Source organism: Rhinatrema bivittatum, chromosome 13 (genome assembly GCF_901001135.1).
Source record: "Rhinatrema bivittatum chromosome 13, aRhiBiv1.1, whole genome shotgun sequence".
Lineage (NCBI taxonomy): Eukaryota > Metazoa > Chordata > Amphibia > Gymnophiona > Rhinatrematidae > Rhinatrema > Rhinatrema bivittatum.
The window spans coordinates 52,594,325-52,607,287 of NC_042627.1; the positions used below are offsets into that span (position 1 = coordinate 52,594,325).

Here is a 12,963-nt window from a genome sequence, read left to right on the forward strand (position 1 = left end):
GCTTTAGGGCCAGCAGGTGCCATTTTGTAACCGGATGCCAGCATAGCAGGAGCGATTAAGTATTGCTCCTGCTCCTTTTAGCATTGGAGACCCCTGAAGGATTAAGCATGTTTTGGGGGGAACATTTTTTTTTATTATTTTATTTAATGTTTATTTTAGTTAAGCAAACAAAACAAACATTAAATGAACCGAAATCTGAATAAAAATCCAAAGTGAAACAACAAAAGTAATTTTTTGTGCAAGCTCCTAAAAGTTATACAGCATAAAAATGCAGTACCAAAATATAGCCATAGTAAATGAGTAATGTGCACTCTGATATTTCCTCATAGTTCTAAAATCAAAACTGCCTTCTGTTCAGTCAGTGACCATATGCATTGTAAGAGGAACCAGCAATCAAATCCAAAATATTTTCCAGATGTTAAAATGTTAAGTTTCCCTATACAACCCAAACGATATGGAGTCATTTTGTCAACATGGATGACATAATTTAAGTTCAATGAAATAGCAAAATTGTGTTCACTTAAAGTATTTGTGTATATTTGCAGCTCCAAACAACAGACAAGAAAATAGTAAAATGCTGCTGTTTCAGTGAGCTTAAGATAATGTCATTGCTAGACAATATATAAACACTCCATTATCTGGTTTGTTACCATCTGGAATGCTCTGTTAACCAACATCTGACCCAGACAGCACCTTGGGTGGGGGAGGACTGACAGAAGGGGTTGGATTGGGAAGCAGAGTATGGAAGTCTATTCCAGGCACATGGTACAGCAAGGTGGAAAGCACAGCACTGGGAGCTGGCAGTCAGGATAAGGGCATAGATAAAATACATTTTTGCGATTCAACACTGGACAGGAATTGTGATTTAGCATGCACAGCTTCACTCAGATTACAACAGACAACAAACAGTTATAGATGGAAGGAGGTTTACAGCTTCCAGGGTCTGTTATTAACAATCCAGTATTAATATCCTGTGATCCCATTTGCTAGTGGGAATCTGTCAGCCCTACTCCTAAAGCAGTGCATTGATCATGCAGTAACCATTTAACCATCATCTTTAATTACTATATATGATTACAGCTTAAGTAGAAAATTCTCCTTTATTATTGGAAGTGATTATTACTGGCATTAGCACTATCTGGTGCTTCAATCTAGGGTCTATACATCAAGTTACAAGGGTAACAATACAAATTAAAAGTAATTTAGATTGCAAAGTGGAGATAACTGAAAGAAGCTGAAGGAAAACTATAAGAAATAAAGTCAGAGAATGCCTCACTGAACCACAGATTTTAGTTGGGGTTGGAGACATCAGAGGGTGGAAATTGACTGTAAGTCTGAGAGGAAGGAGATTTCAGGGGTATGGAGTCAATTAAAAAAAAAAGGCATGGTAACAAGAAGCATGGTATGTGCAGGGTATAACCAAAGTAAAATGAGACAGAAATCAGTACCAGGTGGGATATTTTAATAGTTAAGCCTTCAGCAAGCAACTTTACAAAGGATTCCAAATTGGTCTGGCAACCAGAGAAATGGCAAAAAACAGACTTACTACAGATTTTACCAGCTTAGAGAGAGTTGAGAAAAACTGTGACCACAGTGACTTCTAAGTTTCAGTACATTACAGCAATGGGTCGCGCAGCAGTCAGAGATGTGACTACTTGAAAAATGTGCAAGTCCTCATGCTCAGGGAGAAGCCCGCAATGCAGGGCCTTCATACTGGCAGCAGGAGCAGCAGCAGCAAGAATGGTGATAACTGGCAGAATGGGGGATGCAGAAGGAAAATCGGGAACATTTCACAGAGAGGACATTTAAGTTGTTGTCATATAATCACCGTTCCAGTTTTTTGGGCTTAGCAGTTCCCTCCTGCTCCTTTGAGCTTCCTGCTTACTCTGAACCACTTCCATTGGGCTACAGCAGCATGAGATTTCCCCTATTTCACCTCCTCCTAGGGTTGCCAACTGGCTCCAGATTTTTGGACAGATTGATCTAGCCCTGCTTTTACTCCCCTGCATGCAGGTGCTTATAGTCTTGATTTTCTTAGGGAATGCAATAGGGAAATCAGAATAAGTCCCAGCATGCCATGGGGTAAACCAGGACTGGATCAACCTGTCCTGAAAATCTGGAACCAGTTGGCAACCCTACCTCCTCCTTCTAATTCACTGTGAGGATAACTTTCAAACAAATGAATGCAGCAGCATATACTCACATATATAGGCACAAGCAGATCTATGCATAAGATATATGCATGTTATATAAAATACATCTCTCTCTACACTACAACATATGTGCATAAGTAGGCTTATGCACGAATACATGCAATGTGTTTCAAGAATATATAATGCATTGAACGCATGTACTTTCCCCACCTATTTTATAAATATACATGTATATATTTTACACATTAAAATAAAATAGGACCAACTAATGTAAATCAGAATTTATATGCATAAAAATTCAGTTTATTTTAAAACAGGTGCATGTCAAGGACATAACCAATTTTACTAATTAGTCCACCAGTTTGCCCTTTCTTTTTTTAGGACATCAAGACCCTTCTGGTTTTTCCACTGAATTCCCCCCAGATCTCCCACTCATTCAGTACAATACAATAAACCTATTTAATATCATTTATGCTAGATAAGAGTTTCTTTGAAACTTACTTTTATTATGTATATTATTTTGTAAACCACTGCAATTTCTCTATGGCACGTGGCATAGAAGTATTTTAAAATAAATAAATTAGGAGGTGTAAAATTATGCAAGTAATTTGGCAAATCTACATGCATCTTTTAAAATAGCAACCTATGCACATAAGTGTTGGCTTCACTCCAGAATGACCCTAAACCACCCCTTTTTTATGGACCTTTTTGTGTGCACAGAAGTGAAAATATGCATGGATTTTCAACTTTTATAAAATACAGAATACACAAGTAGAGGTTACTTACAAACATATATAATATTTTTATGTGTGTAACGTTTTGAAAATTCAGACACACCCCCCCCCCCCCCCTCCCACCACCACCACCACCACCTAGTCATTGTAGTGTCAGTCCTCAGCCAGGGGCCATATACCAGAGCACTTTCTGGAGTCATGTAATCATGAGCCTTGGCTCCAGCCACTAGGTGTCACCAATGAGTGACGACTTGAACTTTCCCTATCAGGGCGGTCAATGCTGCCCCTCCAGATATCCTCAGCCTCAGGTGAAGCCAGACCCAGGAATTGAACCCAGTACTGCCTCTGAACCAGTGGATCAGTTCTCCTTTCTCAGATTTTAAAGGGTAACATATTTTGTTCAAGAGTCATAATTATCCAACTTACAACACTGAAACAAAATATATCCTCTTGCCAGCTCTTCATTTCCTTTTCAATATGGAGAAGCAACAGCATAATACATATTTAATATGACCCATGGGTTACTGGCCTGGTCATGTGAAAGTTTGCTATGGATGCAAATGAGTTCCATAACAAACTTTCATGCAAGATTTTGCTACCATCCCAGCCAAAACAAGACACTATACTTCAATAAGGTGTAGTTATCTTTTTGGCAAAAACTGGCCCACAAAGTCTTTTTTATGTGCCAATTTCCTACAAACTCAAAATTAATGAGCTGCTTTGCATGATATTGCATCACAACAGCTCATTAATTTTGAATTTAAAAAATAAAATCTTGTGTGCAGCAGATATGTGGGAGATAGAATGTTGGGCTCGATGGACCTTAGTCCAGCATGGTACTTCTTATGTTCTTATGGCTAACCTGATAAAAATATCAATACATTATGTCACATGATAATACATGCAATGCAGCTCATTAACATTTAAAATGGGTTCATGCAAATTGCATTAGCCAACATAATTTGTGTTAAGCCACCCATCATGCAAAAGCAACTACATCTCCCCGCTGATAAATTTTTGCATTAACCTCCCCAGCACAAAACCCAGCATGGGCTATTATATTCCCCCTTACCTCCCTCTCCTAGAAAGAATCAGAGTACCCTTCCTGCCCCATTCCCAATAAGAATAAGAGGCCTTCCATCTCCTGTCAGATCACTTCCCAGCCTACCCCATTTGATGTCACACCACAATGTATGGGAGTAGGAAGGAGTCATCTATTTTGTTTATTATTTTTATCCCACGACAAGCCTGCCCAAGGTGGTGCACAAAACTTTAAATAATCAAATAAAATTCACATAACAAAATCAAAGACATAAAAAAAGCCTAGTTCCCCTTCCTCTACCATCTCCCTCTTCAATAACTCCCTAGCTGATAGCCTGACTCAGTTACTAATCTGGGCATAATATATTTTTACCCTCCAGCTTCCCCCTAGGAAATTTCCACACACCCTTCTAAATATACTAACCAGGAGGACATAGCCATGTTTTCAATTTTTCTGAATGACAGGTAATTCACTTCCAGTCTAACATCCAGAGGAACGGAATCATCCATCCTCTTGCCCTTCCGGTATGAACATCCAAAATTGTACTGGCTAACTTTATGAAGACTTTTGGATTTAGGCACTGGAGGGACAAGAAGGTTCACAACTCCCTCTGCCTTCATTCCACCATAGTATGACTTCAGATGGGAAGGCCAAGCATGGGAACCCTGATCCTTGCTTTAGCGGGAGGACTGGAAGATGTCTCTAATTCTTGATAAAGAGTGGAGAGGCTGGAAAGGGCTATTGATTGTTGCTGGGAGGCGGACTAGAAACCACATTGTGCCAGATGTTGCCGCCACTGATAATGCCCATGTATGACCAACAGTAGCAATGTGAGCATTACTTGCACAAAACCCTGGGGGTTTAATAGCCATTAGTTCACTGGATTTATAATGCAGGGTTCGTGATAGACAATGTGCAGTCTTTTTATATTTATGGGAAAAATGCTTAATATCTAGGCCCCTAGATGACTATATTTAGCCACTCTATGTTGGGCAACTTTCAAACCCTTTTAGCCAGCTAGATCCTTTGAAAATTGCTCACAGGAATGGTAACTTTCATAGTGGTGCAAGGGTGCACATGTGCATGCGTTCATCAGCCTGCGCCCAGGGACACAGCTATTTTATAACATAATCGTGTGTGCACGAGCATGTTATAAAATAACCTGTTAGCTCTGATACTTAAAACTCTGCTGATCTGCCTAGATTTTTTTGTTTTCTAACTTATACACCACCCATAGTAGAAGTAATGTTATGCAGCAGGGGACACCAGTTAGTGCTAGATCGCATAAATATTTACACATATGTTTGTGGTTAAAATCCTGGAATGCCCATGTGCCACCCAGATCACACTCACGCCTCACCCCTTTTTGAGAATTTTCCATACGTGCACAATGGCATTTATGTGCATAAACAGGCGGCTTTTAAAATCTGCTCAGCGTCTATGGGCTTGACATATTCGTGCATCCCCTAATTTCAGCACGCATCAGACTTTTAAAATCCACCTGTTAATGCGCAACAATATATATTTACAAAATTTGCTTCAAACATCAGTATATTTAATTCTCATTGAATACAAACAAAACAGTCAATCTAATGACTTTTAAGAACATAAGAACATAAGAAATTGCCATGCTGGGTCAGACCAAGGGTCCATCAAGCCCAGCACCCTGTTTCCAACAGAGGCCAAAACCAGGCCACAAGAACCTGGCAATTACCCAAACACTAAGAAGAACCCATGCTACTGATGCAATTAATAGCAGTGGCTATTCCCTAAGTATAATTGATTAATAGCCATTAATGGACTTCTCCTCCAAGAACTTATCCAAACCTTTTTTGAACCCAGCTACACTAACTGCACTAACCACCTCCTCTGGCAACAAATTCCAGAGCTTTATTGTGCATTGAGTGAAAAAGAATTTTCTCCGATTAGTCTTAAATGTGTTACTTGCTAACTTCATGGAATGCCCCCTAGTCCTTCTATTATTCGAAAGTGTAAATAACCGAGTCACATCTACTCATTCAAGACCTCTCATGAGCTTAAAGACCTCTATCATATCCCCCCTCAGCCATCTCTTCTCCAAGCTGAACAGCCCTAACCTCTTCAGCCTTTCCTCATAGGAGAGCTGTTCCATCCCCTTTATCATTTTGGTTGCCCTTCTCTGTACCGTCTCCATCGCAACTATATCTTTTTTGAGATGCGGCGACCAGAATTGTACACAGTATTCAAGGTGCGGTCTCACCATGGAGCGATATAGAGGCATTATGACATTTTCCATTCTATTAACCATTCCCTTCCTAATAATTCCTAACATTCTATTTGCTTTTTTGACTGCTGCAGCACACTGAGCCGACGATTTTAAAGTATTATCCACTATGATGCCTAGATCTTTTTCCTGGGTGGTAGCTCCTAATATGGAACCTAACATCGTGTAACTACAGCAAGGGTTATTTTTCCTTATATGCAACACCTTGCACTTGTCCACATTAAATTTCATCTGCCATTTGGATGCCCAATCTTCCAGTCTTGCAAGGTCCTCCTGTAATGTATCACAGTCTGCTTGTGATTTAACTACTCTGAATAATTTTGTATCATCCGCAAATTTGATAACCTCACTCGTCGTATTCCTTTCCAGATAATTTATATATATATTGAAAAGCACCGGTCCAAGTACAGATCCCTGAGGCACTCCACTGTTTACCCTTTTCCACTGAGAAATGTGACCATTTAATCCTACTCTCTGTTTCCTGTCTTTTAACCACTTTGTAATTCACGAAAGGACATCGCCTCCTATCCCATGACTTTTTAGTTTTCGTAGAAGCCTCTCATGAGGGACTTTGTCAAATGCCTTCTGAAAATCCAAATACACTACATCTACCGGTTCACCTTTATCCACATGTTTATTAACCCCTTCAAAAAAATTAAGCAGATTTGTTAGGCAAAACTTCCCTTAGGTAAATCCATGTTGACTGTGTCCCATTAAATCATGTCTTTCTATGTGCTCTACGATTTTGATCTTGAGAATAATTTCCACTATTTTTCCCGGCACTGAAGTCAGGCTCACTGGTCTACAGTTACCCGGATCGCCCCCTGGAGTCTTTTTTACAGAAGCTTAAAGGCTTCTCCATAATATTGTTCTTAATTTGAATTGTATTAATAATAGAAATTCAAATTTAATTCTTCAAATAGAACTACTGATGTTGGAATCTAAATTTATTTTTAAGGATTTATAGCAATTATGTTTTAAAATGTTTTAAATGTTTTTTAAGATTGTTTTAGCTTAGTTTATTTATTGATTATTTTAATGTTATGCATTGCTGGATTTATACATTGACATGTGATGTAAACCGATATGAAGCTCTCACGAATATCGGTATATAAAAAGTGAATAAATAAATGAAGACTACATCAAATAGGACTTTTTTGTAGAAATAGCTATCAAACTACAGCTATCCTATTTACACATGCAAATGGGTACTATCTAGTCATGCAGATTAGCCACTGTTGGAGATAAGATGCTAGGCTCAATGGACCTTTGGTCTAGCTCAACTTGGCATATCTCATGTTATTATGTTAATAAACCAGAAAGCTTTAGGCCTGGATTCACCATTCTTTTGCAGAATGGTGAATCCTGCGAAAACAGGGGACGGGGGGAGAAGGGGGGCGGGCCTGCAAAAGTCCGCAGCCTTCGCACCACTGCAGTGCACCGGCTGCCGGCTTTTGCACCGAATAGCGATACCATAAAAGGTGTAGTTATTCGGCATGCTACTGCCAATGATAATGTTAGTAACATTATCACCGGCAGTGAAAACACTGCTAACTCTGCCCCTCCCCTCCCCCGACTCCTCCCCTCCCCCTAATTTGCATCATATCGCGTGCGTTAGGGTTTAGAAAATAACCCCCTTAGTTAGTTACTCTGGCTTCTACAGAATGCAGAGGAAGCTTCTTAGAACTTATTCTTCAAATAAAAATGGTCTCCTTTAGGAGATTGTTTATATTTAACTAACGTATTATTAATTATTATATATGTACCCATTCAAACAAAATGTTTAAGTGCACAAGTAGACAATTTTCATGATTGTCAATTTTAGACACAGATTCAGCTTTAACATCAACAGAAGAGTCAATATTATACCAAAGTTTCTGTTTTGTAATATGCCAAGTAGCAAAACATTTACATATAATTTACTACAGAGGGACACAAGGCAAGGGACGTTTTCTACTTCAATAAGGAATAAAGCCCCATGAATCACACTTTAAAAAAGGACTACCCATCCGCTGTGAAACCTCACAAGATACAATTCTTGCAGCATGCCTATTATATGACCATGTACTGCAAAAATGTTTTATGGTTTTATCATGAATTAAATATTGTGATTCCAGGAACCTTTACATCATCCTCTGCACAAAAGAGATTTAATTGTTCTTTTATTCAACTTCTTCTTTGTTCAAGAAAACACATGGCAAAGACAAGACTATTGCTGTGTCACAAACTTTGCAATTGAAGGCATTATAGTCTTTTCAGTAGCCATTGACCTAGCATTGTACATATGTCAGGTCAACGGTTAAAGGTCATCCTAATGACCTGCTGCAGATTTCTCAATATCCATTGTTGAGATTCACTGTGGATACAACTAGCAAGCAATCTGTTAAGTGGAAGCAAAAACTGAACAGAACCTTCTAGCTCGAGATGATTTTCAAGTCAAACCATGAACTCCTAGCTAAAAATATCAAAAACATGAACATGATCAAGGGAGATCTTGAAGTGGGAACTAAGAGAACATAATAAACAATTATTCTGTTACTGCAAAATCATAAATTACCAATTCAGACAACATTACATTGACTCTAGGTATTAGCAATAGCAAACCATGCATTTTTCAGTACAAAGGCCACAGCTGTTGCCTTTATGTTAGCTTCTTGCACCAACAGCTGCACTCAAATTAATACAATTTTTCCAATAGAGAGAGAATACCAAAAGTGCATATTGGTCTAATAAACTGAAAGTGGCACCCTGGTCAACTAATCATGGTGAGCCATTTATAGTTATGCCCTTAATTAAGGATGACTATTCATGAGAGTTGCAATAAAATAAAAGAAAGAATGCATCTATAAAACCATTTATTAATAATTCAGCTGTCAGTTTTAAGTTTTTGAAAGATCTTCCAACTTATTAAACACTCTGTTCATTATGGATCAGGCCTTTTGCTGTGTCTCAAAAAGCTTAAGTGAGCACTAACTTAGCACACAGTATATAAAATGTAAACATAAAAAAGATGCTGAAGAATAACCTTAGTGAAGACTTTTTAAAAATAGAAGCATGTTAAAAGAAAATATACATACCAGGGCCAGATTTATTTATTTATTATCACATTATAAACAGCCTCTTCCAATATAGTTACAAATCAGTGACATAAGCACAGGTGTATTTAGGCATAGGCAATGGCCTAGGGTGCCAACTTCTAAAGGCACTGAATTCCCAGGGCAAGGAGGAGCCTGTTTCTGCTTGCTTTAGAGCCATGTGCTGGTACAACTTCAAAGTGGTGCCACTATGGCACTCTACCTGTGGGTGCAAAAATCTTAATTCCAGCTCTGTTTATCCCAGGCTTTACTCCTCAAGCTCCTATAGGCAAGGATCCTCTGTGCTTATTTCAGACATTATGCCAGGCTTTGCCCCTCACTGTTAAGGATCCTCTGTGCTTATCCCAGGCTTTGCCCCTCACTCCGTCACAGCTAGGGATCCTTTGTGCTTATCTACCTTTTATTCCAAACAAAAATTAAAAACATGTAACATATTGTATTGCTGGAGAATAAGAGGAAGAGACCTAGGAATATAACCAACAAAGGAAAAATAATCAAGAAATAGACAAATTGATAATTTTAAGGTCCAAAGACAGTGCAGCTGCTTTAACAAAGAAAAGACTTGCTAGGAAACAAATGTTTCACTTCTCAGCTTCTTGTTTGCATCATTAATGTAACAAGGTACCTTCTCTGATAATAATGCACTAATATAAAATGGTTTATTTTGTTTTGTTTTGTTTTTTGCAGCATGCAAAAGGAAAGAACAAGAACATGGGAAGGATAGAGGGAATACACCCAAAAAGCCTAGGTTGGTCTTCACAGATGTCCAGCGTCGAACTCTACATGCAATATTCAAGGAAAATAAGCGCCCATCCAAAGAATTGCAAATCACCATTTCCCAGCAGCTAGGGCTGGAGCTGAGTACAGTCAGCAACTTCTTCATGAATGCACGGAGGAGAAGTCTGGATAAGTGGCAGGACGAGGGCAGCTCCAATTCAGGCAACTCATCATCTTCATCAAGCACTTGTACCAAAGCATGAAGGAATAACCACAAACTAAACCTCGGTGGAAAAGCTTTAAAAACAAAGACCAGGACCTCAAGATAGCAGGTTTATACTTAAAACTATTTGAAAAAAAATGTTATTTATAAGTCCAAAGAAACCAAAGACTTATTTCACCTGCATTTTGACTTTGTTCTGAGACACACACTTTAGGAGGAGGACTTGCAAAAAAGACAAAAAAATGAATGAAAAAAATAATCCCCCACTGGTCCTACACCTTCCTCGGTGTTCATGTTTGGAGCCCAGTGATTTCTTCTCATGAATGGGACTTCTTCATTTTCACAAAATTCCATGAAGGTGTAGGGTGTATCAGTACTGTGTACATACCAGTGGTGACAGACTTGGTCAGGGATGATCTCAAGGAAGGGTTGTTATGTAGCATGACCAAAGCCGTGTGGCGTCGTCTGAGTTCATGTGAACGGTGGTGTGATTGCTCTTGTGTTGTTTGAACTTAGTAGTTCCAAGACCTGGACACAAAGTTCAAACTGTAGGCAAAGAAATTTTGAGTGTCACCTACACCAGTGCATTCTCTTTGTTTGTTAAGGGAAATTCAGAAAAAAACAGTTCCGCCCATAAAAAAATCAAGTAGTTACCAGATAACATGTTATACTGCAGGTATTTTATTGCAATGACTTTAATAATCCAAAGATATTTTTACTTAACGTTCTACACAGGGTGAAAGCTATAAACTACTCTAACGTACAACAATCAGAACATGTAAGTAGGACTGTTATTTGCAGCATTTTAAACTATTTCTTATTTCTCTGACTGGCAAGAAAGAATGTAGAATCAGAAGAATAAATCTAAATCACAATATTTTAGCAAAGAAGTCTATTAATATGAAATTATGTGATATCCACCATAGCTAGGCATTCTTTAATATGACCATAATTTCATACATATTCTATATACATTCTTTTAATAAACTTCCTGGTCAGTGTGTCTTTAAAGTTCATCTTATTTGAAGGATGCAAAATGTCACTTTGTAAATCTCCAACTCTATAACCTATATTCAGTAATCCTAAGTATTTTTTCTATACATTTTGTAAACATAAAGGCAGATAAATAAAATGCTTAGGAATAATGCAACTGGGACAGGAATCAATGTTCCTTTTGCATTTTGTAGAGTTAAACATTTTTTCCTTAATAGCATTTTTGTTTCAATATATTCTTTCTTGCATGTCCTATTAACAAAAATGGTGCATAAAATAGATCCCACTAATTTGAAATGCACCCTATAGCGAAGGGTCTATTTCACAAAGGACCTATGAGAAAAATCCTTAGTTTTGAATGAGGCTCAGAGCTTTGAAATGTACTATTAATACTGGCAAAACTTCAAGAGCAAATTAAATTATTCCTGCCTGTTGTAACTGAAATCTAAAAAAGAAAGGAATACAACATTTACACATTATGCTATATCAAACAAAGGAAAAATAGCACAGGTGTATTAGCTTGCTCTCTGACTTTATTGGAAATTACTCCAGCAAATTCTCTCATGAACACATATTTAGCATATTCAGGAAGAAATCATTTGAATTGCTCTTTAATATAAAAATATGTTGCTACCTTCAGTTTAAGGTAATATAGCAATAAAGTAAATTCCGGATAAGCAACCAATAATGTATTGAAATACAGCAAACTAATATAAAATCTATTATCCGAACTCAGAAAGGTGCAAACAATTATGTACAAGAGTAAACATATTATTTAACATATATGAGACAAAGCTGGATATCATCCAGTCTATCCCAAATATGTTTTTGGCAGTATAAGCAAAAACTGCCGACGGCAGAATATCTGCAAATATTCAATTATTTACATAGCTCAGAAATTTTGCAGAACTGAAGCCAAAGAGCTTTGTTTCATGAGTATTATAAAGCCAAAAGTGAAAAGAAAACAAAATATCCCATACATGCAAAAAGCGCCATGGATCCCTAAAATGTCTCACCCTGCTGTCTGCAGAAGTCTTTGTGGACTGTGAAAAAGTTTCCCTTTCTGACACTGCAGGAGTTGAAATCCTTTGGCAAAAGATACACCATTTCAAAATTGTGCATGCATTTTTGAAATGCTGGCTTTTGGCACTTTTTTTTGGCTCTAATACTGCCCAAAACTGAAATCTGACTCTAAATATAAAATAATGCCAGGCAGTCCACACTTTCATTTAAATTGTTTTGCTTAGCTTAATGATAACCACAACAGGGATGTGAAATTTTGGTTTTGCATGTAAGGGGTGTTTAATTGAGCTGTTTGAAATTATTTTTGGAGATGCTGGGCTTTTTTCCTTTCCCATTACAGGATAAGCATATTAATGGGAGAAATCTTTCTGGGGGCTGAGTCACATGGTTTTCTCAGCTGCATCCCCGTGGGTAAAACAGTGCTCTACCAGCAGAAATGGCCTTTGTGCAGATAAACATGCACATGTAAGGCCTGTCAGTGCATATGTTTACCTGTCGTGAGCAACTGAATTGCCAAGGGCAGGGTTGGGGAAGGGGTTGAATTTTCAAAACTATTGTGCTTATTAAAAAAAAAAGCAACACACACAACTGATCCAAATTAGTAGGTTTCCTGCGGTAATTTTGTGTAGGTTCACTTTGAAAATTGGTGTGACCTCTGCAGGTAACTGACTTTACAACAATGAGGGCAAGTAAAATTCCCAAATAGGACACCTCGGCCCT

At 38.0% G+C, this 12,963-nt stretch overlaps 1 protein-coding gene across 1 annotated transcript in view; it reads left to right on the forward strand.

Annotated features, from left to right (window-relative positions):
* Positions 1-12,739, forward strand: part of ONECUT1 (one cut homeobox 1) — a 54,542-nt gene extending 41,803 nt beyond the window's left edge. Inside the window, exon 3 of the mRNA XM_029575653.1 lies at positions 9,975-12,739. Coding sequence (XP_029431513.1) covers positions 9,975-10,267 — 293 coding nt within the window. The 3' untranslated portion in view covers positions 10,268-12,739. The remainder of the gene's footprint in view (positions 1-9,974) is intronic.
* The last annotated feature ends 224 nt before the right edge of the window (positions 12,740-12,963 follow it).